Source organism: Phacochoerus africanus, chromosome 3, assembly GCF_016906955.1.
Source record: "Phacochoerus africanus isolate WHEZ1 chromosome 3, ROS_Pafr_v1, whole genome shotgun sequence".
Lineage (NCBI taxonomy): Eukaryota > Metazoa > Chordata > Mammalia > Artiodactyla > Suidae > Phacochoerus > Phacochoerus africanus.
In genome coordinates, this window is record NC_062546.1 from 29088894 (window position 1) to 29116289 (window position 27396).

The 27396-nt window shown below is 42.5% G+C and overlaps 1 protein-coding gene across 1 annotated transcript in view; it reads left to right on the forward strand.

Moving 5' to 3' along the window:
* Positions 1–627: 627 nt before the first annotated feature.
* The window catches only part of PSMF1 (proteasome inhibitor subunit 1), a 47283-nt gene continuing 20514 nt past the window's right edge, over positions 628–27396 (forward strand). Inside the window, exons 1-4 of the mRNA XM_047771424.1 lie at positions 628–928; positions 6745–6897; positions 8298–8380; positions 19373–19555. Of these exons, the coding sequence (XP_047627380.1) occupies positions 800–928; positions 6745–6897; positions 8298–8380; positions 19373–19555 (548 nt within the window). The 5' untranslated portion in view covers positions 628–799. The remainder of the gene's footprint in view (positions 929–6744; positions 6898–8297; positions 8381–19372; positions 19556–27396) is intronic.

Here is a 27396-nt window from a genome sequence, read left to right on the forward strand (position 1 = left end):
AACCCACTGAGCAAGGGCAGGGACCGAACCCGCAACCTCATGGTTCCTAGTCAGAACCACTGCGCCACGACGGTAACTCCCGATAAAAAGGTTTTGACACAGGATCTAGCAGCAATAAACATTTAATCAATGTTATCCAAGGAGCTAGACTAGATTGCAGTATCACCTCTGCCACTCACTCATCTTGGTCAAATTTACCCCTTTGTTTCTGTTTACCCATCTGTAAAATGGAGTTAACAAAAACTTTATGGGGTTGGATTGTGAGTTTTAAATAAATGAATGCAAGTATTTAGAATTACGTGGTCCGGAACAAGCACTGCATAAGTGCTAACGATTATTATCAGTGTATTTTAGGCCTATTTCATAATCTCTTCCCCCACCAGCATAAACCCACCCCATTCTGCAGATGAGAAGTCTGTGGCTCTGAACAAAGTAGCCCCTCCTCAAGGACGCCACAGCCTGCGTGTAGTGGCCCCGCCAGCTACGGTAAGTTGAAGATTTCGTCTTTGAAGGACCTCACCCCCAGGATACCCGCCTCGCCCGCCCGCTGCCTGGCGGAACATTTAAGTGTCGCGCTCTTGCTTCCAGTCGGGCTCACTCTCGCAGCACCGCCGGCCCCGGCAGGCACTTCCGGCGGCCACGCCCCCAGCACTGGGGCGTCTCCATTTTGGCCGCGCAGGTTAGGGACGTGACTCGGACCAGAGGATCGGCGAAGCGGTGTTTTCAGTACTCTGAGGGCCGAGCCGGCTCATCGCACTCTCTCCCTTCCTTACTCTGCCTGCAGAGGCCGGGGGCGCGCATGGCGGGCTTGGAGGTCCTGTTCGCGTCGGCGGCGCCGACCATCACCTGCGCGCAGGACGCCCTCGTCTGCTTCCTACACTGGGAGGTGGTTACACACGGCTACTACGGCTTGGGCGCCGGCGACCAGGTACGCCAACGGAGCCAGCCCAGGGCCAGGGTGGAGGGGGTAAGGTGTCTCCTGCCTGAACCCAGAGGACCGTCGGCTTGGTCCTTAGTGCCTGGCCTTCCCTCCTCCCCAAGTCCAGGCCCTGAGGCTTATGACACCATTGCTACCTATAGCCTGCAGGTCAGGGAGGTGCTAGCTATACTGTCCCAGCCCAGCTGGCACAACATGATTTGAAAAGCCAAGGACAGATTCTCGCTCCTGTACAGCCCGGCAGTCTCCCAGGCCGGGATTGCGTGTGGATCTGGCACCGAGGCAGGTGTGCAGCCCCCCTGAGCCCTCTTCACCTACCTGAACTACGCGAAGCTTCTTCCCATACAGCTGGGTGGGGTGGGGGCTGTTGTCAGCACTATCCTCCTACTGTCCTTAGCGCCCAGCAGAGATCTGGATCCATGCAGGGGTATAGGTGTGAGCTTGGACCCATTCAGCTCCAGTCAAGGGCCCCAAGAACTCAGACACCCTCTCCCTTTCCTGAAGGGCCCAGTGCAGCCCACTCTCTGGTTGTCATATTTAGCTCAGGCTTTGGGGCAAGAACAGCCTGCCACACACATACAGAGGTGCACCCAAAGATGTCCTACAGGACCAGCCCCTCCTGTTGTCCTCAGGTTCTGCCTCTTCCTGCTGGGGGCCTTGTTGTCATCCCCACAGAGCCCTAGGACTGCTGGGCCCATGCAGCCTCACTAATTCTTTGCTGTAGCATTCTCCCATCTGCCCCTGTCCCTTCCCTCTAACTCTCCCCCTCCACATCCTGTACACTTCCTCTGAGAACTGGGCGGGAAGCCCTTACTGTCCCTTTGTGTCCCTTTGCTCCATCTGAGAAAGTAGCCTCCCGTACACACACTCAGGACTCCAAGCCACCACTGCCTTTTCACTGTCAGAACCTAGACCAGCTCTGGGAAGCAGGGTGCTTCACTCCTTCCATCTCACAGTGAGATCTTAACCTTACTTTCATTTCTAACTGCTTTAGTTCTCAAGCTCCCTAATCCTTTTTTAGTTTCTCACGCATACATCCAGAGACTTAGTTTTTCTTCTTCTGACACAGAGCTTTAGGGATCCCTCGTCAAACACAGTTTATACATCCAGGTTCTCTACCCCATCCTCACTGTCCATTCCTTTTCCCTTAGAACTGGTGACCAAGACCATCACACCCTTATCAACAGGTATAAGAAACAAGTATTGTCGTGGATCTCTGGCTCCCCCCCTCCCCCAGACTTAGCTATTCTGATCGCCCTGCACTTTGACTCACTTGCCTTGCCTTTCAACATTTCACACTTTGGGACCAGGTAGAGGCGGCCCACACTCAACAGACAGATTTCCCCTTTCAGTGCATAGTCTCCCCACTTGGCTCCATTCCAGCTTTCCAGTCTTTAACAGCCCTTTCACTTGCCCCAGGCATTTCATATCACCTTTTCTGGGGTGTTCTCCCAGATAGCTGGTGTGTAGGATGGTGCCGGGCACAGTGGGACTGAGAGGAGGGTAAGACTTGCCCCTGCCCTTGGGGCTTCCCTATCAGCTCTCAGCATCTCCCCCCCCCAACCCCTCAGATCGAACAGGTCTGCCCTGCTCGCTGTCCCTCCTCATGTACCTCACTCTGTTTACTCTCCCCCCAGGAGCAGGAACTTGTTACAGGGACTCCCTTCTCCCCATTGCACAGACATGTATCAGCACTGCTCACACCACTCGTCCCCTCCCAAATCCTGTCAGCAGTTCTCTCTCAGTCACTTGGACAGCTTAGGGACATCAGTTCCTGTAGGTCATTGCCCTGTCCTAACTGGCATCATTCCCTTGCCATACACTCCAGGCTCCTAAGTTTTCAGAAAGTACACAATTTCACTTTAATACTGGTCTAACAAAGTGAATAAAGGATCCTTAACTGAATCCCAGAGATCCATCTAATTCCACTCTCTTCTTGGTGCCACATGTTGAGTTCACGCTGACCAATAAAAAGATAGTTACCCCTAAGATACCTGCAGCTCCAGGCATCTTAGGAGTGGCCAGGGAGAGTGGGGATGAGGGTTTGGAAAGTATTGTCCATCTGTTTATGTCCTCTGAGGGGCCAGGGGGGCAGGTGGTGGCGGGAAGGCGGCGTTTGTACGGCACACTGGAGCACGAAGTGTAATTGCTTCTCTCTGCCCTTTGTCTGAAGTGCCACTGGAGCTCAGGTTGCACTTGTCCTCTCACTTCTGAGTCTGCTTTCACTCAGAGTAGAAGCCATTTGGAGGAGCATTTTTCCTGTTTACATAAGAGCGGGTTTGTTTTCCAGCCTGGGGCCAGCAGACTCAGCTGAAACCAGTAGTGTTTGCCAAGTTCACAGGGTGTTTATGTTGTCTCTCTAGCCACCTTCAGCTCCCCACCCTTCTGGGGGTGATAAGAGAGAGAGGAAGGTCCTAAAATGGTATACTTGATCATTTAATATATTGACAGTTAAATAGAAAGCTAAATTATCTTTTAATCTTTGGTTTTGTCTCCTCTGGTACAGGAGAGCTGTGTCCATAAGACTTAGAAGAGCAATACAGCTTCAATAAAAATTCAGTGTTTGAATTTGGAGTTCTTTCTTGAAGTCAGCACCACTCCTCATAAGAGCTTTACAGCTGTGTCAGGCAGGTGGTTGAGGTGACAAGGGAATAGAGATGGCCATAGACTGTTCTTGCAGGAATCTAAGAATACTGGCAAAAGCAAGAAAATGCCCAAAATGACCCTCTTTGGGTGCATTTTAGCCCAGGACCACTATTAAAGATTGCTTCCAGCCCCAGGGTTTTGCCTAAGGGGACCACTCTTTTTTGCTTTTGGGGGGGCCCATCCGGTGCACCTGGCTGGAAGCCAGGAGCTCTGAATGCCAGACTCAGTTCTGCACCTGACTTACTGTGACCTTGGGCAATTCTCAGCCCCTCTTGGCCCTTGGATTTTTTTCATCTGAGCAAATTAAACTGCACAGCCATGTACTTTGGCTACTTTCCAGTTGTAGCTTTTTGAGAGGCCTGATATTCGATGTCCTGATCAAGAGGGCCTTTGAATGCATGTTTGGCCTGATATCAGCAAAACCAGTCCCTTTCAGTTCCACTTGTTTTCCTGTATTGGGGCAGCCCTTGAGCTGGGGAACTTTGGTTCCCCTGCAGTGAGAGAATAGCATAGTGAGCAGGCTGAATTATTTATATTCCAAGAAGAAATTCTGGTGGGTTAAATCTTATATGTGGAGGATATAAATATAAATTCAAAGACCCTTGATAGAACAGAGACAAAGCATGTTATCAAATTCTTGGCTTCCGAAGTCAACCTTAAATCCACAGCACTAAACATGTTCCAGGGCTGGGGATGAGGGATAGTTTCTCTTTCTTACTTAGAGTGGGCTGATTAGTTTCACTTTTGTTTTCTGTCATCCTGTGTCTCAGCTTCAGGCCTGTGAGTTTCCTTGTCTTTTGGCCACATTCAAAATCATGCCAGTGGCAACATCTTGAATTTTATTTGGGACCTCTTTTCCTCATTTGATTCCTGAGCCCCAGAGGTGACCAAAGAAGAGAGGCCCACAATCTCCAGTCTTGGCCTCTTGTCCTTGAGGTGTGTGCTCTGTGTTGCTAGACCTTTGTCTTTTGCTGCTGCTGTTCATCTTTGGTCCCACTCCCTCCCACTATATTTTCATGAATAGAGATCGTCCCAGGCCACTTGCTCTGTGTTTAGCAGTAGGAATATACATCCATGAAAACAGTATGTAGATTTTCTTTTATGTTTTAAACGTTTTTTACATAAATGCCACCTGTCTATAACTCTCATTTTTCAAAACACCTTTTCTTTGTCATTGTTTACTTTTATCTGTAGTACTGTGATTAGATCTAGTTTGTTCCTTCTAACTGATGTACAGTATTCCTCTGTGAGCATATGCATTTTACCTCCCCACATGCACCTCCCCTTTGGTGCCACCAACAAGGTTGTGCAGAAGATCCCTTATCTGTGCCTCTGTGCACAGAATTTCTTCCAAGAGTGGCGGTTTGGGGTCATGGAGTATTTGCTCAGCTGATTGCACTAAGTATCACCAGGTTGTTCTCCAGAGGGGTTGTCTGAGTGTGAATAGCCTCCAGCAGTGCCTGGAGGTTGCCATTCTCCCCACACTTACACAAGCACCTTGCAAAAAATAGAAAAATGGGTAACATTGTCTGATAAATGGATCCTGGTATCTCCTATTTCACCTACATTTCTCCGAGTGCTAGTCAAGTTGAACAACCTTTTATACACTGTTTGCTGCTCTTATCTTTGGCTCATTCATATCTTTTTCCAGTTTCTCAACTAAGTTCCCAATTTTTATTTTCATCTTCCAGGCATTCTCTTTTTGTATTAGTAATTCATTCTTTCCATTTTTAGCCATGGCGCATCGCTCATCCTAGCCTGTGGCTGCCTGTTAACTTTGCCTATAGTGTCTGTTGTTGATTTGAAGCTGTAAGTTATTAGCAGTGTCAAAGACAACACTTTTTTTCTATGGACCTTGTTTAAGAAATCTTTCCCCTCCTGGAAATCAGTATTTAGTTTTTATTATAGAAATAATTTGAGATCTAGTTTTAAAATGTTAGTGTGTAAAAGGAAAGTCATAGGGTTATTATTATCGCCACTCACAGTGATGCATTTTTGCACCCACGAGGTTGGCAAAATTTTTAAATTGGACCATAGCAATGTTGCTGACCACGTGGAACAAGAACTCTCACACATCGCTCATGAGGAGTATAAATCCAAACTTCTTTGGGAAACAATTTGACTTTGTCTTATAAATTAAAAATTCTTCCCCTAAATATACTCTATAATAGAGTTCATCTATATGTACGCTAGGAAATATGTACAAGAATATTCATAGCAGCATTGTTTATAATAGCAAAACGAATGAATTGGAAACATTCGAATATCCATCCACAAGTGAGTGTGTAAATTGCAGCATATTCATACGATGGTGTGGTATCGTTCACAGTGTCTAAGTGAATGTACTATAGTTAAGTGTATTGACATGGATGAATTTCAAAACAACATCGAATGAAAAAGGCAAGTGGTAAAAGCGATGCCATTTATATAAAATTTAAAAATGTTTGAAACCATTTTTTTTTTTAGGGTTTGTGTATAATAACACAACTCTAAGGAAAAGTAAAGAAATATTTTGAAGTACAGACTAGCGATTACCCATGAGGGAGGAGGAGGGAGATTCCCTGGGGGTCCACCCCCAAAGTTTTAGCGGTGTTGACCATGTTCTCTTTCCTAAGCTGGTTGTAGACACACAGGTGTCCATTTTGTAATTCGTTTTTTTATTTTGTACATACGCCATATTTTGCATTTGTATGAAAATGGTTCGTAATTTTTGTTTAAACCCCTAGGGACCCCTAGGGGTTTAAACAGATTCTAATGGACCCCAGGGAAGGGTCCATTAGAATCTGCATTTTTAGTCAGCACTTTGGTGATCCTATGCACATGGTCCACGTTCCAGACTTTGAAAAACACTGTCTTAGGACTTCACAGCACCCTCGAGATGATTGGCCTTGTTCTTGGTGGTGGGGTGGAGACGAGATTATTAAACCCACGCTGGGCAGGTTCCAGTGCTGTGCCACAGAGGCAGTCAGGTATTCAAGAGGAGCACTAGAACACAAGTCCAGAGACCCCAGGCCTCTAATGTGCTCGACGGCCGTGGATATCTTCCTTCCTCTGACCTCCACGTCCTCACCTGTGAAGTGAGAGAGGGGGTCAGATTATGTGGAAGGCCCTTTTTAGATTTGAGGTCCTGATCTTCCTCTCATCTCTTGGTGTCTTCTCAGCCGGGTCCCAGTGATAAGAAATCAGAACTGCTGCCAGCTGAATGGAACAGCAATAAAGATCTGTACGTCCTCCGGTATGAGTCTAAGGATGGGTCCAGAAAGCTCCTAGTGAAGGCTGTCACCGTGGAGAACAGCATGATCATCAACGTGCTGGTGAGTCTGTGGGACGTAGAGGGATCCGCTGATGGGCGTGGACCTTGGGATCGCCATACCTTTAACGGTATGGATCAAGAGTCCTGAATTTCATGAAGCCTTTACCTGGTGATCCTACCTCACAGGGGCTTTCCTTCTCAGGGGAATGGTTAAGTAAATGATGGTAAATCCATTCAGGGACAGCCGGGAAGAAAATCCGGCATTTTAGCCCCGGGGGCTACTTTTAGTTCTTTAGATAAGCTTAGTTCCCTGCTGCCTTGGAGCCTTTACACTTCTTGTTTTCCTATGCTGGAAAGCTCTTCCTCCCCAGCATTGCCACCTCGCACAGATACACACTCACCACTCTTCCTTTAGCCTGAGTGAACTCCCTCTTGTTTTCACTTACTTAGAAAGTCCAGTCCTGACACCTTACTGTCGTCTCTGCCAGAAAAATCTAAATTATGCCTCTGCTTCATTTTATTTTCCAGCCTGGTGCTTAGCACAGTTTATAAATAATGTTCTTATTTTTGCTTTGCTATAATACTTGTATTCTGCCACTGGACTGTAAGCACCCTGAGGGCAGTGACTCTGTTTTTAAGTTTTGTCCTGGTTGTCTGTAAAAGTATCATGCAGTGTGTATTGTGCTGCACTTCGCTTTTTTTCCCTCAATATGTTTTGGAGATCTTTACATGGGAATGCCTATAGCTATATCCTACTTATTTTAACCAATGTGCAATATTTCATAATACCATAATTTATCCCTCTCCTTTTTGATGACATTAGATCTTGTATCAAACAGGATTCTTAATTATAAACAACAAAATCCCCTCAGACTTGTTTAAATAGTTGGGTTTATTCAAAGAACTCCAATAGCCCATTGAATTGTTGAAAGGGCTGGAAAAACAACTCAAGGCTGGGCTTCCAGGGCATTGCTCCAAACCGTGCCATGGAAACCACTGCTGCTGCCACCTCCCCAGGGCATTAGATACTGGCTTACACCAACCCTGGCACCCTTTCTCAAGAGCCACTGAGGTTGTGACCCCTGCTGCCTCTGTTACTACCCTCGTTAGCAAGATTGTCTGCCCCTTACCCAGCCTGTTTATCTTGTTGCCCACCTCCAAATTGAAGTTGTGCATCTCTTTGGCACCTCGGTTACACCATGTGTCCAGGCTGCAAAAGAGCCTAGGAAGTAGGTTTTCTGGGCTTTGCTTCAGAAAGGCATTATTCCTAAATCAGAGAAGTCAGCAAGCATTAGAAGTGTATTTCATCCATTACAGACACTCCTTACATATGTGTCTTTGTGTCCATGTATATTTCCTTAGGTTGAATATTAGATTGTTGCCCTCCCCCTACCTGCCCACTCACTTACTCATTAGACCAGAAATACCCTAGTCTCTCATTTTCTATTTTCATTTTTCTAGGAATGTGGCTCACAGCAAGTGTCAGACTTGACCCTGAACTTGAATGATTATATCGATTCAGAACACCTGGTTGACTTCCACAGGTATTTCTAAGTGATGGCATTTCCCTGGGAAAAAGAAAAAAGAGCCAGTGGCCAGATATAAGGAATAGACTTGAGTGTCAGAGAATCGAGGAAGGTTAACATCTTTCTCCGCTGGGAAAAAATCTCTTCTCAATTCTCTTGTCTGTTTTTAATTTATTTGAAGAGACTGGTCACATGTGAGATGCCATGGGAAATAAAATGAGGCAGTCCAGAGTCTACAGGGTAGAGATGCTGCCAGGCAGTGGAGTCGGTCAGAATGAGCTCCTGTGAAAAAGTACACTAATTTGATTTCTACTTCACTCCCTAATTTTTTTTTTAAGACTTAACTTTTTAGAGCAGTTTTAGGTTCACAGGAGAATTGAGCAATAAGTGCAGAGAGTTCCCAGGCACACCCTCCTGCCCTGCACTCTTCCATATCCTGTACCAGAGTAGCACATTTTTACAGTTGATGAATCAATGCTGACCCATAATCACCCAAACTCCATTCTTGGTGGTGTGGGAGTGTGTTTACTTCTGTAAGAAACTGCCAAACTGTCTTCCAAAGTGGCTGTACCGTTTTGCATTCCCACCAGCAATGAATGAGAGTTCCTCTTGCTCCACATCCTTGTCAGTGTTTCAGTGTTTCAGATTTTAGTCATTCTAATAGATGGGAGTGGTATCTCAGTTTTGTTTTAATTTGCAGATCTTTGGTGAGATACCTCTTCAGGTCTTTGGCCCATTTTTTAATTGAATTATCTCCTTATGGCTGGGTTTTAGGGGTTCTTTGTATATTTTGGATAACAGTCATTAATCATATATGTGTTTGGCAAATATTTTCTTCTAGTCTTGACTTGTCTTCCCATTCTCTTGACTTTTTATTTTGAAATTTGCAACCCCACAGAAAAGATGGTTTGCAAAAATATTACGGTGATACCCATGTACCCATCACCTGTGTTCATCAGTTTTTAACATTTTACCACATTTGCTTAGTTTTCCTGTATGCTTTTTCGTCCTTGGATCATCTGAAAATTATTTCCAGCCTCTAGGAACCTTAACCCCTAAACGTTTCAGCATGTCCTCCTGTATGACCTTAGTACAGTTATCACTCTGGAAATGTGGCATTGATACATTAGTGTCATTTAATACACAATATACAGTCCATGTTCAGATTTCTGCAGTCATCCTAGCAGTGTTCTTTTTAGCAAGGCTTTTGGGTTTTAGACATGAGGAATTTTTTGTTCTTATCCAACCAAATATCACACACTGCGTTTATTTCCATGTCTTTTCAATTTGTTTAGAACAGTTAGCTAGATTTTTGTTTTTCTTAGTATTGATGTTTTTGAGGATTTGAGGTCAGTTGTTGTATAGAATGTGCGGATTGTTTCCTCATCATTTGGTTCAGGTTGAACATTTTTAGCAAAAAGACTGTGTAAATAAGCCTGTGTTCTCGTGTTTCACGTCAGGCATGTGACATCTGTCTTATTGTTGATTTTGTTCAATTTCATTGGTTGGTTATGACAGTATCTACTACCATTCTCTACAACAAAGGCAACTCTTTTCCTTTGTATTTAGTAAGTGACCTGTGGGATTATATTAGCAGGCTGTGAATATTATACCTCCTAATAGTCTTTTACCCAGTCATTTTAGCATCTATTGATGAGTCTTCCCTGAATCAGCTATTACTGTGATGGTTATAAAGTAGTAATTTTCTGTGTTTACAATTCTTTCTGTATTTATTAGTTAGAATTTTTTATTTAAAAAAGCTTTCTTCTATTCTTCCATCCCCTTAATTTTTTAAATGTAAATATGGACTCATAGATTCTTTTTTATAGTCCACTTCTGTCATTCTTTGAATGCTCAATTTGTTCCAGAGTTAACCAGTAGCAACCCCTTCAAACTGCCTTTTTTGTCTCTTTGATAATGTCCCCATTATTCTGTGAGTGTTTTCACACTTGCTGGCACAGTAAGGAGTTCTACCCTCACCTCGTGCTTTCCTTGCCCCTGCCTTGAAACCAGGCATTTTTCTGAAGAAACATGATTTATGTTGATGGGGAATAGCATTCAAAATCTGGGCCCTGAATGTCCTCATTAATACTAAGGATGACATTGCTTCCAGGCCTTTTCAGAGGATAGAGATAGGAGGGTTTTTCCTTAAAAGTTTTTTTTTCTTATATTTCAAACTGATACTTTTACTTTTTTTTTTTCTGGTCTTTTTTTGTCTTTTAGGGCCGTACCCATGGCATGTGGAGGTTTCCAGGCTAGGGGTCCAGTTGGAGCTGTAGCTGCCGGCCTACGCCACAGCCACAACAACACGGGGATCTGAGCCGAGTCTGCAACCTACATCACAGCTCACGGCAAAGCCAGATCCTAAACCCAGGCTAGGGATTGAACCTGCATCCTCATGGATTCTAGTCAGATTCTCTAACCACTGAGCCATGACAGGAACTCCAGACACTAACTTTTAATCTAACACCACAAGATTCATATTCTCTTATTCCATGCTTGTAACTCCCTTCTCTTGTGAGAACAACATCAATATATTTGCTCTTTTTGTTTGATTCTAATATACACAGAGATAGCTTCTGGACTTTATATCAGTACTGACCAAGAACAAATTATTAAGTAAAGCTGCAAATACAATTTCTTTCCAGTTCTGTTTGTCCCACTGAGCTTGTGTATCATGAGTATTGAGTTCAAAATGTACTTAGATTTAATGCCTATTTGTCCATCAGTATAATGAAATTATCTGTTTGCTAAGTAGTTGGGCCTTTTTGTTTCCACTTTATCCCATTTTAGGGACTTTATCCCCATCCTCATTGACCTCTTCAGGGTTTTGGAGGAAGGCCGGCATCACTATAAATTCACAGTCATCAGCACTGCCTAGAAACCCTGTTGGATATAATTGCATCTAATCAGCAATAACTGTCTTGAACCTGCTCCACTTTGCTCAGACTTTCAGACCACCTACTCCATCGGTCTGGCCACCCCTCTTTGTCTGCATCCCTCTTCCATGCAGCCTCTATGTGAGGAGATCCCAACTTCCACTTCTGCTCACCACCTTCCAGTCAGTTTCCCACACAGCAATTAGACCAGCCTTTTAAAAACCCAGATCAAATCACGATTAAAAACCCTGCTTGCAGTTCCTCAGTGCTGCCACCTCACACACATTAGGATGACCATTATCGAAAAACAGAAAATAACAAATATTGGTAAGGATGGAGAAATTGGAACCCTTGTGCACTATTGGTGGAAATATGGTGTAGCCACTATGGAAAACAAAAAACAGTAAGGTGGTTCCTTAGGAAATTAAATTACAGTCTGATTCAGCAGTTCCACTTCTGAGCATATATCCAAGTAGAATTGAAATCAGAGTCTCAAAGATATTTGTGTACCCATATTCATAGAAGCATAATTGCCAAAAAGTGGAAGTGACATAAGCGGCCATGAGTACCTAGGACAGATGAATGGATAAACAAAATGTAGTGTCTGCATGCAATGGAATACTACTCAGCTTTAAAAAGGAAGGAAATGCTAACAAATTCTTCAGCATGCATAAACCTTGAGGACATTGTGCTGAACACAATAAGCCAGTAACAAGAAGACTATGTGATTTCACATATATGAGGTACCTAGAATGGTCAAATTCATAGAGGCAGTGCGATAGTGGTTGCCAAGGACCAGAAGAAGAGAGATTAGGGAATTAGTTTCAGTTTTGCAAGAGGAAGAGTTTTGAAGATAGGTGGTGGTGGTGACTGCACGGCACTGAATAGACTTGATACTGCCGAATGGTACACTGCAAACTGGTTAGAGTTGGTAAACTAAAAAGAAATGAAATATTAAAAAAATAATCCCCAAACTCTTCAGTGAATGTTCATTTCTCTAAGGATAAAGAACCTTGGATGAGGTCTGAAGCCCAGGGCCCAGCCCCTCCACCCTCATCCTGTGCCACTTGGCCCTGACCACCTGTGCCTCAGCCGTGGGGCCATGCTTCACTTCCCTCTTCAAAGCTCTCCCCGCTGCCAGGCACACTCCCCACCCTCCTCACAGCCAACTCCTATGCTTCCTTCTGTTCCCATGTAAATGTCAGTTCCTCAGAGAAGCCTCCTTTGCTCCCCCCATGTTTGATGTTTCAAGACCACCTTTAAAGCAGTTCATGAGTGAGTGTGATTAACTTCATGGAGCTGGTCTTGCCTACTAGCCTGTAATCTCCTTGAGGGCAGGATCTGGGTCTGTTCTACATAGAAGACAGAGGAATGAAGGCGCGAAGTGAGACCAGGCCTGGCCTGGGTGGAGCCGCTTTTCTGGGTGCCACCCACACCGTGACATCTCACTCAAGAGGGTAAGGGAAGGGTGCTTAGAGTGTGATTTCTCTCTTGACTTTTTCATCCAGCAAGTCCATTGGAAATGAAATGGACAAAACCTGTGGAAGAACTCAGGCCTATATACCAGGCTGTTCTTTCTCCTTAGAGCATTTAGTCCCCTCAGCAATACTAAGAGAGAAACGGTGACAATGTCTCCACCTTGTCTTTTTAAAATAACATTTGTTGTTGGAGTTCGCATGTGTTGAGGTGGAGGAGTGGGTATTTGATTACTGTGAATTGATGCCGTAGAACTACCTCAGAACATTGTTCTGAAATGAAATGAGATGTCAGCCAGAGTGCTTAGTGCTGGGCCCAGCTCTTACTAATATGCAAAGGGGAAAAAATCTGATCCCCAGGAATAATCATCTCCATGGAAACTGAGGCTGTGAGAGCTGGGGTATGGATCTGCCTCCCCATCACAAGGCCCTCCCTCTCTCCTCTGCCTCTCTGCCTGCTTTTGGACCCCTTCCTCCATCTGGCCCTCCATGTTAGGTCGTCGTGGCATGGCACATCTGTTCTAGGTAGGAAATTGTGCCCTTAGTTGAGCCAACTGTGATTTGCTGAGGAGTATAAGCTTGTTCCTTTCTGCCCTGTCTCTTTTACGTTAGGCTGACAGGCTGTCTTTTGCTACTTTTTGCTACTACCAAAATGGCAGTTTTACTAAGGCTTAGAAAGCATGCGAGAACTTCTCCTTCAGAACTTTGCAGCTTTTGAAGCAGACCTGAATTCTACAGGCAAACCTCTCACATAGGGAAGTCAGAGGTCTTCCACTGTATCACACACAGCTCCCTGACTGAGAGGAAGGAGGAGTTAGATGTACTCTCTAGACCCGGCAGGGAAGCAGTACGGTGCCCGAAGTTCTGTAGCTTCTAAGTAGGAGCCTCATCTCTCTAGGGATGTATGGACCATAGGCCCTAGAGCTTCCAGACCATTGCAGATGTTACACTCTTTACTCATGGAACTCTTCATTCGAGCACAGTGTTCTCGGAAAGGGTAGAGGCAGCAAGTGGAGGTCCCTGTGCCCCATCCACCTGGCTTTCTCTGTCGCCCTTCCTGGGCTCCCTTCCATGCTAGAGAAAAACCTGAAACCACTGATCTAGTCTAGTCTAATCTCAGTGATTTTATGGTTATGTAATAAATATATTTTTTAATTAAACTTTTTATTTTGAGATCATGGTAGACTTTCATGCTGGTCTAAGATACAATACAGAGAGACTTTTGTATCCTTTATGCACTTTACCTCAATGATGACATTGTATAAAACTATCTTAAATATTACAGTGAGGATACTGACATTGATACAGTGACATTTAGCGTTTCCATCACCACAAGGATCCTTCCTGATGCTTTTTTATAGCCACACCCACTCCCTCCCTGCCCCCATCCCTTGACAACCATCATCTATTTACCATTTCTAAAATTTTGTCATTTCAAAAAATGTTTTATAGGAGTTCCTGTTGTGGCTCAGCAGAAATGAACCCTTCTAGAATCCCTGAGGAGGGGGGTTCGATCCCAGGCCCCGCTCAGTGGGTTAAGGATCTGGTGTTGCCCCAAGCTGTGGTGTAGGTCACAGACGCAGGTTGCTGTGGCTGTGGTGTAGGCTGGCAGCTGTGGCTCCAATTCGACCCCTAGCCTGGAAACTTCCATATGCCTTACCTGTGGCCCTTAGAAAAAAAAAAAAAGAAGAATCTTATAAATGGAATCATCATACAGTATGTAGTTTTGGGGATTGGCCTTTCTCACTCAGCATAATACCCTCGTGATCCATCTGAGTGGTTGCACGAATCCGTGGTTTGTCCCGATGTGTTGTAGTATTTCATGGTATGATATTCATGGTATTTCACAGTTTGTTTAACCATTCAGTAGTTGAAGGACATCTGAGTTGTGTCATTTTTTTTTATTACAAATAAAAGTGCTATGACAAACACACAAAAATGAGTGCAGATAAAACAGGAAATTTGAGTAAGTTGGGTAGGTTTTATCAGTGTCAGTCTGCTGACTCTGATATTGTACCACAGTTTACAGATATTACCTTTGAGGGAAACTGGAAACTACTAAAGTGAGAGGGAAATGTATAACCTTAAATATGAAAAAAAAAAAAAAAGCTGAAAATTAGTTATCCAAGCTTCCATCCCCAAAAGCTAGAAAAATAATAAAAAAATATTAGGGGAGTTCCTGTCGTGGCACAGTGGTTAACGAATCCGACTAGGAACCATGAGGTTGCGGGTTCGATCCCTGCCCTTGCTCGGTGGGTTAACGATCTGGCGTTGCCGTGAGCTATGGTGTAGGTTGCAGACGCGGCTCGGATCCCGCGTTGCTGTGGCTCTGGCGTAGGCCAGCGGCTAGAGCTCCGATTAGACCCCTAGCCTGGGAACCTCCATATGCCACGGAAGCGGCCCAAAGAAATAGCAAAAAGACAAAAAAAAAAAAATATTAGGGAGTTCCCGTTGTGGCGCAGTGGTTAACGAATCCGACTAGGAACCATGAGGTTGCGGGTTCGGTCCCTGCCCTTGCTCAGTGGGTTAACGATCCGGCGTTGCCGTGAGCTGTGGTGTAGGTTGCAGACGCGGCTCGGATCTCGCGTTGCTGTGGCTCTGGCGTAGGCCGGCGGCTACAGCTCTGATTCGACCCCTAGCCTGGGAACCTCCATATGCCGCGGGAGCGGCCCAAGAAATAGCAAAAAGACAAAAAAAAAATTAGACCTCTCTGTATTATTCTTTAAAACATCATATAAATCTACAATTATCTCAGTAAAAATTTTGGTTAAAATATGCTAATACTTACAAAATAAAAAATTACAATGCTATGAACATTCATGTACAGGCTTTTTTGTGGACATAATATTTATTGCTCTGCAATAAACTCCCAAGAGTTCAATAGTAATTGTATGTTTAGTTTTTTAAGAAACTGCCAACCGGTTTTCCATAGTGTCTGTATCATTTTACATGTCCACTACCAGTGTATGAGTGATAGTCTTTTTGATCTTCACCAGTTTTGGGTTTATCACTCTTCTTCCATTTTAGTTATTCTGTTGTATAGTAATATTTCATTGTGGTTTTTTTAATTTGCATTTCCCTAATGGCTAATGAGAGGTCCCTAAATATTTCAGATGCAAATCCTTTGTTGTATATTGGTTTATAAATGTTTTCTCCCAGCCCGTAGTTTGTCTTTTCATTTATTTAACAAGGTCTTTGGTAAAGCAAACATGTTTAATTTTGATGATAGCCATTTGATCAATTTCTTTTTTTAGTGGATCAGGCTTTTGGCGTCAAGTGTAAGAACTTTTTGCCTAGCCTAGATCCCAAAAATTTTCTCCAATTTTTTTTTTCTAAACTTTTATTTTTCTTGGCTGTGCCCAGGGCATGTGGAAGTTCCCAGGCCAGGGATCGAACCTGTGCCATAGCGGTGACCTGCACCAGCTGGTGACCTGACACTAGTGACAATGCCAGGTCCCTAACCCACCGAGCCACTAGGGTACTCCTAAACATTTTTCAGTTTTATGTTTTACATTTAAGGCTGTAGTCTATTTTAAGTTATTTTTTGTATAAAATGTGTAGTTGAGAGAGATACTCATTTTCTTGCCTATGATTGTCCAGTTGCTCCAACATCGTTGTTCTTCCTTCACTAAATTGTTTTTGCTCCTTTGTCAAAAATCAGTTGTCTGTACTTGTGTGGATCTATTTCCGGCTCCTCCATTTTTTTCATAGATCTTTGTGTCTGCTCCTCTGCCAGTGTCATGCACATACTTACTGTTGTTGCTATGTAGCCGACCTTAATATTGAGTAGAATGATTCCTCCCACTCACTTCTTTGTCAGGATAGTTTTTGCTATTCCAGCGTCTGTGCCTTTCTGTATAAACTTTAGAATAAACATATCTTTGTCTATTAAAAAAAAAAAAACCTTGCTGGGATTTTGATAGGAGTTGCATTAAACCTATAGATCATTAAAGCTAAAGCGGGGAAAATGGACATTTTTACTATAAATGTAGTATGTCTCTTTGTTTATTTTGGTCTTACTCTATTTCTTTCATCATCATTTTATGATATTCAGCATGTAGATCCTGGACATGTTTTTAATATTTCATTTGGGGTGTGAGAGGTGATTATAAATGGTGTTCTTAGTTTTTATTTTCAAATGTCTGTTGTTAGAATATAGAAGTGTAGTTTATTTTTGTGTGTTGGCCCTATATCCTGTCACCTAGCTGAACTCAATTTTTTTGGAAGTTTTTTGGTAGATTACTTGGGAATATCAAGGAAGACTGGTATGTCATCTGCAAATAGGAGCAGTTTTATTCTTTGTTTTCTAATCTGTATGCTTTTTCTTTTCTTAATGAACTTCTAATATTATGTTAAACAAGGATTGTGAGAACATCCTTACCTTGTTCCTAGTCTTAAAAGCAAAATACTCAGGTTTTCATTTTTAAGTATATTGTTAGCTGTAGGGGTTTGTTTGTTTGTTTTTGTAGATCCTTTATATCAAGTTGAGGAAGTTCCACTCTATTCCTAGTTTGTTTAGAGTTTTTATCTTGAATGAATTTTTTTTGGCGTGTGGGGGGGTGCTACACCTACAATTTGTGGAAATGCTCAGGCCAGGGATTGAACCTGCGCCACAGCAGTGACTCGAGCCACTGCAGTGACAATGCCTGATCCTTAACCCATTGCACCATAAGGGAACTCCATGAATGGATTTACTGTGTTGAATTTTGTTAAATGCCTTTTCTGTATCAAATGACAGGATCATATGATTTTTCTTATTTCTTAGCTTATTGCCATGGTTGGGATTTGTAAATATTAAACCTGCCTTTCATACCTACAGTCAGTCCTATGGTGTATAATTCTTTTATATATATATATATATGTGAATTCAATTTGTTTATACCTTGTTGGGTATTTTTGTATCCAAGTTCATGGAAATCTGGTCTGTAGCTGTCTTTTTTTGTACTCTCTTTGTCCGGTTTTGATATCTGGGTAATACTGGCCTCATAAAATCACTTGGGAAATATTCCTTCCTCTTGTATTTTTAGAAGTGACTAAATTGTTGTTAATGCTTCTTTAAATGTTTGGTAGGCATCTCCACCGAAATCATCTGCACGTGGATATTTCTTTCTTGGAGTGCTGAAGTTACCTTAATGGAACTATTCAGCTTATCTGTTTCATTTTGGCTCAGTTATTACATTCATGGTTTTTGAAGAAATAATCTAAGTTGTTTTAGTTAAGTTGTTCTTAGAATTCTCTTATCCTTTCAATGGCAACAGATCCTATCCCATTTCATTCTTGACATTGGTGATTTGTGTTTTCTTTCTTTGTAGTTTGCCAGCTTGTCAATTTTACTCATTTTTTGGAAGAACCAGCTTTTCGTCTTACTAATTTTCTCTGTTGTTTTTCCATTTTCTCTTTTATTTATTTGTTATTATTTCCTTATTTCTGCTTGCTTTGGGTTTAATTTGCTCTTCTTTTTCTAGGTTTTCGAGATCACTTTTTTTTTTTTTTTTTTTTTGGTCTTCTTAAGGCCACACCCACGACATATGGATGTTCCCAGGCTAGGGGTGGAATCAGAGCTGTAGACGCTGGCCTCTGCTACAGCCATAGCAACACCAGATCTGAGCCACATCTGTGACCTACACCATAGTGCACGGCAACACTGGATCCTTAACCCGCTGAGCGAGGCCAGGGAGCGAACCTGCATCCTCATGAATAGTAGTTTTTGCTGACCTACGATGGGAACTCCTCTTGAGGTCACAATTTTAATTGTTGATGACTTTCCTCTTTTTCAGTATGAGCATTTAGTTTATAGCATTGCTCTAGCTGTAATTTCACATATTTTAATATGTTGTATTTTTATTATTATTCAGTACTTTGTGTTTTTCAAGGCTTCTTTTTGATCCATAGATTATCTAGAATTGTATTGCTGAGTTTCCACGTATTTGGAGACTTCCTTCCTGTTTGGGTGCTTAGTATGATTCCATATGGTCAGAGAACATACTGTGTATGATTGCAGGTTTTCTTACACTTAGGAGGTTTGCTTTTTGACCCAAGATATGGCGCCTTTTAAAAGACCAGCTTTTTAGGTGCACTGTAGAGCCCTGCCCTCTCACCTCAGTCTGCCTCTGTGCCTCAGCTGTAGTTCACATCCCTCATCTCTCACAGGAAGAGAAGAGAGGCCCAGAGCAGCCTTTCAAGGGCTCCTGAATTAGTGACAGAATTGGGCATGAGGCCCCCAGAGCCCTCCCTACCTAGACCAGCAACCCAGTTCATCCTCCCCATGGAGGGTTTGCCTTCCGTGACCCTTCCCATGACATGTGATGAACACACAATGAGGCTGAGGGTGGGGTGGGGAGGGGTAGGTACAGAGGAGGAGCCAGTCCAGGCCTGTGCCCCTGCACCCTCACCTCTTTCTAATGGGGTGGTAAAGGAGGAGGGGCAACTCAGATGCCTAAGAAGCTTAGGCCCAAATCTCGGAGACAACGCCGGGCTATTGCCCCCCTCACCCAGGTCCGCCGGGCGGCCCGTTCCCACCCTTGCGAACAGTCCAAGCGCAACGCCAGGGGTTGTCAGGGCCGCCGCCGCCATTGCCGCCGCTGCCACTGCCAAAATAGGGTACGCAGGGTTGCCAACCAGCTGCAAGCAGTTGACATCTCACCTCCTGCCTGCAGGGCCTACAAGAACAGTGAGGAGCTTCGGTCTCGGATCGTGTCTGGGATCATCACACCTATCCATGAGCACTGGGACAAAGCCAGTGTAAGTCCCCACCGGGAGTTTCCCCCTGCCACTGCCAGAGAGGTGGACCCACTCCGGATTCACCCCCACCACCCACACACCAGCCGGCAGCCTCCCTGGTGAGTACAGAACCCATGGTGGGCAGCCCATGCTTCCGCAGAAGGATTCCAACCATGACCATCTTGCTCTTTGACCACCCCCCACCCTGGCCATGTGTGTTTTCAACAGAATTGTCAGAATTTTGGTGTCTATAGGAAAGTGGAGACGTTAGTGGAGCAGTGAGTTCTTGGACGGCTAAGAGTGACCCCAACTATGCAGCATCCTCTGCTTCCTTTCTAGAGGAGCCTCCGAGTCTGCCCACTGGTCAGTGCTTCTGGGGTGTGTGTGCAGTACTGCAGAGTTGCTGCTCAGGTAGTTCGGTTATTCATTGCAGAGCTCTTTGTGCAGGACGCTGGACCAGGCTTTTGGGAAAAGTGCAAAGATGTAGAAGTACTGGAGGTTCCTGGAGAAGATGTAGTCCTGGTGTTCCCTTTCTTTTCATTTCACTTCACTGTAGTCCCCTGACTTTTCTAAAACAGTATGAGGTATGTGCAGGTCACATTTAAGATCTTTGCAGATTAGGATGGCAGCATTTAGGACTAGACTTCTACTGTGAGGGAGAGACAAGGACCAAGGATACCTTAGTCTCTAGGTGAGACAGCACTTCCCAACTTGGAGTCCACAGTGTGACAGTAATGGTGGGCTTGGCAGGGTTGCAGTGGAGGGCCCACGAGCAGCCATAATGAGCACTTAGTAAGTGTTAACTGCCCTTGTTATTTTATTGTTGTGCAGTTAAATATCTTTGGTTAAATAAATGGGAAATTTGTTTATGTGCCTAAATAAGTAGTAATTGGCACATCTCTGTGCAATCTTTGGAAATACTGGGGTCTGTGGGGAGAGCGGAATGTAATAAAAAGTGGTTGAAAGGTTGGAACAGCTTGTCTGATCTAACCTACTTATTTTACAGATGAAAATGGAGGTAAGATAACCTACCTAAGGTCACCAGCCACTAATAAAGAAACAGAGCCAGGGCTAGGGGTCCAGGTGTCCTCACTCCAGCACAGTGCTCTGCTGTGATGTAAGCAGAATATGGTGGTAAGATTTAGGGATAAGCCCTGGGTAGCAATCAATCTGGGGAGACTTTAAGACCTTACATAGATAGTAATTTTCAGCTCTTTCAGATTCGCTTTCCATTTCAAAACGTGGATTCTCTGCAATCTCCTTTACTCTCAAAATGGAATTCGTAGATAATCTACCAAATGCACAATTTCAAAAGGGATCAGTATAGTAAAATCCTAACTGTAATATAAATGAGAAAAAGTGAGTAATTAATAGTAAGATAATGTTTCTTTCACTGTGTAGGTGCCTGAGCATGATTATACTGGAAAAGATAGACATTTGTACTTTACTTACATGTGGAATTATCTTGAATTTGACAGTAGTAACAAAAGCAGGCACATACTACATTATAGTTCCATTTTTGGAAAATTTGCATTAAAACAATGTAAAAGTATTTCGTGTTCATATATAAGATGGTCTTTAACTAGTTTATGGTAGGTACTTGTATATAGGCTTTAGATCTCTGAAATGTCTAAAAAGACTTTGGAAAGTTGTGTGGGATACAGTTTATTCTTCATTATGTGGAATTCTGCTGTGAATTGTAGAGCATGAAGCATCTCTGGTCTTTGCCTATAAATGCCATATGCATTCCTACCACTATTAACAAGCAGAAACACCCCCAGGGCTTACACAAAAACACCTCCAGGGCACCTAGAGGCCCTGCCATCCTAATCGGAAATCTTCAGACCTGAGTCTGGAATTATGAAGTTAAAAAAATGCTAGCCTTGGAAGAACTGAAAGAATTAGAAAATCACCATATTGCAGCTTCTACTGAAATGATGTAGTGACTAGGCACAAATTGTTAATAGTTGCTAAAACCATTAGGTGAAAGGTTGAATGGCAACTTTATAATGGATGAGTCAGACTGATAACACTTGAACTCATAAATCAATCTTAACACTAAAAGCGGAACAGCCAGATATTGTGTCTTCTAGTATAATGCAATAATAGGTTCACAGCAACCTGAATCTAAATTGAACCCCCAGTTTAAAAGAAATGTGAGAGGTAGAAGAACAAGTTAAATAGACACATGGGTTCCAGGCAGAACTGGAACATGAAAAATTTTTACAGGATAAATTGATTATGGTTTTTTCATCAAATAAATGAATGGCATCGGGAGAAAAGGGAAAGGGGGCCTGTTAATAGAAGTCTTATCAACTAAATACAGTTCTTAATTCAGACAAATTCATTCTAACATTATTTTTGAGACATTCGGGGAAATTTGAATGTTTGTCTGGATACAGATCATTCTCCATTATATTGAATTCTACTGTGAATTGCAGAACGTGAAGCATCTCTGGTCTTTGCCTATAAATGCCATGTGCACTCTGGGCCAGGGGTTAAATCTGAGTCACATCTACAACCTGTGCCACAGCTGCAAAACAATGCCGCTGTTTTGTTTTGTTTTTAAGTAAAGTAATTAAATTCTGGTCATGTTTTTAGAAAAGAAGTCTTCGTCTGTTACAAATGTATAATTTTATTAAATGAAGTCTTTAACAGTGAAATGATATGTCTGGAATTTGCTTTAAGATAATTTCACACCCTAAAAGGGTGAGACATTGGGTTAATGAGTGGTAAAATAGAATGGTAGAATACTGATAATTACTAAAACTGAATGAAAGAATATGTGGGAGTTCATAAATTAAGCTAGTTGTACTATTTTTTGGTTCATCTGAAAATGTCCTTAATTGTGAGATTTTTATTAATACCAATCTTTCACAAACTTCTGGAAAATAGAAAAGGTGGAAACATTTCCCAACTGTGAGGCTGATGTTACCCCGATAACCAAAACCAAAAACATCACAAGAAAATGACAAACCAATATCCCTTATGAATATAGATGTAAAAATCCTCAAAAAATACTAGCAAAACATCTAACAACATATAAAAGGCTTATACACCATGACCAAATGAAATTTATTCCAGGAATGTTTGGTTTAACATCTGAAAATACATCAGCATTAATAATCATATTAATAGAACAATAGACAAAAAAAACTCATTCATTTCAGTAGACAGAGAAGATGCATTTGACAAAATCCCAACACCCTTTCATAATAAAAGCATTCAGCAATGGAAGGAGATTGTCTCAACCCAATAAAGATCATCTGCAAAAAACACACGGCTAACATCCTGTGTCATGGAGAAAGATGGAATGCTTTCTTTCTTTTTTTTTCTTTTTAGGGTGGCTCCTGAAGCATATGGAAGTTCCCAAGCTAGCGGTCAAATTGGAGCTGCAGCTGCCGGCCTGCACCACAGCCACAGCAATGCAGGATCCAAACCACATCTGCAACCTACACCACAGCTCACCTCACAACGCTGGATCCTTAACCCACTGATCGAGGCCAGGGCTCGGACCCCCACCCTCACAGATACTAGTCAGGCCTGTTACCACTGAGCTACAGCAGGAACTCCGAATGCTTTTCTTCTAAGATCAGGAACAAGAGGGCATCTGCTCTTGCGACTTTTCTACAACATGGTACTTGCAATTTTAGCCAGGGTGCACTCGAGAAAAAGAAATAAAAGTATCCAGATTAGAAAGTTAGAGAGTTCCTGCTGTGGTGCAGTGGGTTAATGATCCAGCTTGTCTCCGTGGCGTTGCGGGTTCGATCCCTGGCCTGATGCAGTGGGTTAAGGATCTGACATTGTTGCAGCTGTGACATAGGTTGTAGATGTGACTCAGATTTAATCCTGGGCCCAGGAACTTCCATATGGTATAGGTGTGGCCGAGAAAGGAGGGGGGAAAAAATAGAAAGTTAGAAGTAAAGCAATCTTTTTTTTTTTTTTTCCCCTCTTTTTAGGGCCATGCCTGCTGCATACAGAAGTTCCCCAGGCTAGGGGTCAAATCTGAGCTGCAGCCTATGCCACAGCCACAGCAATGCCAGATCCAAGCCACATATGCAACCTATGCACCCAGTGAGTGAGGTCAGGGATCAAACCTGCATCCTCAGGGGTACTAGTTGGATTCTTAACCTGCTGGGCCACAGTGGGAACTCCAAAGCAATCTTTATTTGTCAGTGATACAGGATCTTGTTTACAGAAAATCCTAAGGAATCCTTTTTAAAAAACCTTTTAGAACTAGCATTATAAGATCAACAAACAAAAATCCATCGCATTTTCTATACATGAGCAGTGAACAATCCAAAATGAAATTAAGGAAATAATCTCCTAATAACCTCCAAAGGACTAAAACACTTAAGAATAAATTTAACAAAAGAAGCCCAAGACATGTATAGAGTTTTGTTTGTTTGTTTGGCAGGGAGTTGAGGGAGATTTGGGAGGGGGTAGAGTTGTGGGGTTTTCTGGTGGAAATTGGCAAGCCGATCCTAAAATTCATATGGAAATGCAAGGGAACCAGAATAGCTAAAACAATCTTAAACAAAGTTGGAGGATTCACATTTCCCAATTTCAAAACTTATTACAAAGCTACAGTAATTAAGACAGAATGCTATTGGCATAAGGATAGAAATGTAAAGAGAATAGAATTGAGAGTCTAGAAATAATCCATACATTCATAGACAGTTGATTTCAACAAGGGTGCCAGGACAGTTCATTAGGAAAACAGTAGTCTTTTCAAATGGTGCTGGGACACTGGATATCCACATGCAAAAGAATGAAGTTGGACCCCTTCTTCAAACTATACACAAAAATTAACTCACAATGGCTCACAGGCCTAAATATAAGAGCCAGGACTATAAAACTCCTAGAAGAAGATTTAGGATTAAATCTTCATGATGTTAGAAGTAGTTTCTTAGGTGAAACACCAAAAACACAAGCTACAAAAGAAAAAAAAAAAAAAACAGGTGAATTGAATTCATCAAAAATAAAACTTGGAGTTCCCGTCGTGGTGCAGTGGTTGACGAATCCGACTAGGAACCATGAGGTTGTGGGTTCGGTCCCTGCCCTTGCTCAGTGGGTTCAGGATCCGGCGTTGCTGTGAGCTATGGTGTAGGTTGCAGACGCGGCTTGGATCCCGCGTTGCTGTGGCTCTGGCGTAGGCCAGGGGCTACAGCTCCGATTCAACCCCTGGCCTGGGAACCTCCATGTGCCACGGAAGCGGCCCAAAGAAATAGCAAAAAGACAAAAAATAAATAAAAATAAAATAAAACCTTTTGTGCATCTAAGGACAGTATCAAGAAAGTGAAAAGACACCCCATTGACCAGGAGAAAATCATTTATAAATCATCTCTCTGATGAGAGACTTGTATCCAAAATACACAGAGAACTCTTAACTCGGTATTAAAAAGACAACCCAAGGAGTTCCCTTTTGAGCACAGTGTTAACGAGTCTGACTAGGAACCATGAAGTTGCGGGTTCGGTCCCTGGCCTTGCTCAGTGGGTTAAGGATCCAGCGTTGCCGTGAGCTATGGTGTAGGTTGCAGATGCAGCTCGGATCCCGAGTTGCTGTGGCTGTGGTGTAGGCCAGTGGCTACAGCTCCGATTAGACCCCTAGCCTGGGAATCTCCATATGCCTTGGGAGCAGCCCTAGAAAAGGCAAAAAAACAAAAAAATAAAAAATAAAAAGACAACCCAATTTTAAAATGGTTAAAGGATTTGAATAGACATTTCTCCAAGGTCTATGTACAGGTGGTTCATAAACATGTGAAAAGATGCTCGTCATTAGTCATTAGGGGGATGGAAATGCAAACTACAGTGGAACACTACTTGTTTGTGCACATAGTCATGTACAGCTTTTGTATGTGAATGCTCATAGCAGCATTATTAGTAGTGGGCAGAAAGTGGAAACAACCTGACTGTTCAACTGGTGAATGGATAAATAAATGTAATATATGCCTAGGCTGAAGTATTTCAGCAATAAAAAAGATTTAAGTACAGATAACTGATAGCGTGTATGAGCATTATGCTGAGTGAAAATAGCCATTTATGTGAAATGTCCAGAATAGGCAGATCCATAAAAACGAAGTAGATTACTTGTTGCCAGGAGCCGAGGTGGAAGGATTAGAGAGCATGAATTAGGGAATGACTGCTAATAGATACAAGATGTCTTTAGGGTGCAGAAAGTGTTCTGAAATTAGAATAATTGCACACTCTGTGAACATCTAAAAACCATTGCACTATGCATGTTAACTGAGTGAATTTTGTGATTCATGAAATATCCCAATAAAGTTATAAAAAAAATTAAAAGGTCCTAGCTTTGGCTTAACTGGAAACATGAATATATAACAGTAGAAATGAGGTTCTTTGGGATCAAACTATAAGAGAATTGATAATAATCCCCCATGATTGAGACTTCTATATTTTTCCTTCAACTAAAGAGTAGTTTGTTAATACCTAAGCAATATTTTATGAAGCCATCATCATACTAGCAAAAGGAATTCATTTAAAATTAGTTGCTGGAAGTCCACGTGGTGTAGTGGGTTAAGGATCCAGTGTTTCCACAGCTTTGGTGCACGTCGCAGCTGCGGTATGGATTCCATCCCTGGCCCAGGAATTTCCACATGCTACAGGTGCGGCCAAAAAAATAAATAAAATTAGTTGCTTAATGCTTTCCCCCTAAGAAACAAGGCAGGAGTATCCACTCTCACTAGTCTTATTTACCATAGTACTGAAAGTTTTGCATATAGATTAGGAAGAAATAAAAGTTTATATTCACAGATGACATAATAGTCTACATGGAAAATCCCAAGGAATCTACCAATAATAATAATTATGAGCCTAGCAAGGTTGCAGGATACCAGCTCAAAATTCAGAAGTTAATTGTAATAAACACATGGAAACAGAAACTTAAGACATAATACCATTTTCAATCACTACAAAAAATACTTAGGTATAAATCTAACAAAACAGGTTTAAGACTTTTATGCTGAAAACTATAAAGTGCTATTGAGAGAAATCAAAGAAGACCCAGTAAATGGAGAAACATGTTCATGATTGAAAGACTCAACGTAGTAAAGATGTCAGATACTCCACAAATGGATCCATTAGTTAAATACAATCCCTATCAAAATTCCAACAAAGATTTCTGTAGATGTAGCAAGATTATTCCAGAATTTATATGGAAAGGCAAAGGGATTTGTTAGTAGCTGGAATAAATTTGGAAAAAGAATAAAGAGGGAGAAATCACTCTACCCCAATATTCAAGCTTATTTTATAGCTAAATTAATCAAGACTAATCTTAGTAGATGGACAGACTCACAGGTCAATAGAGCAGAATAGGGAACCTAGAAGTAGGCCCACAGAAGAATGAACAGTTGGCTTTTGACAAGGGTGCACAAGGAAATCTGTAGAGCATTTAGATAGTCACAAGCAAAATAAGGACCTTGACCTACCTTCACATCTTATATACAGTTAACTCAAGTTGGATCATAGATTTAAATGTAAAACTTAATATTACAACACTTTTGAAAGAACTCAAAGGAGAGAATCGTAAGGATCCAAGGCTTGGTGAAGAGTTCTTAGATATGACTCTAAAAGCCCAGTTTATAACAGAGGAAAAAAAACCCAACAGTAAATTGGACTTCATCAAAAACTTAAAACTAAAAACTTTTGCTCTGAGAAAGACCCTGTTAAGAGAATGAAAACATAATTTACAGATTGGGAGAAAATGTTTGCAAACCATACATCTCACAAGGGAATCATCTCTTGAAAGATAGATCTTAAATTCAACAGGCTAAAAAACCAAACACTCCATTTAGAAAATAGGCAAAAGAGGAGTTCCCGTCGTGGCGCAGTGGTTAATGAATCCAACTAGGAACCATGAGGTTGCGGGTTCGGTCCCTGCCCTTGCTCAGTGAGTTAACGATCCGGCGTTGCCGTGAGCTGTGGTGCAGGTTGTAGACGC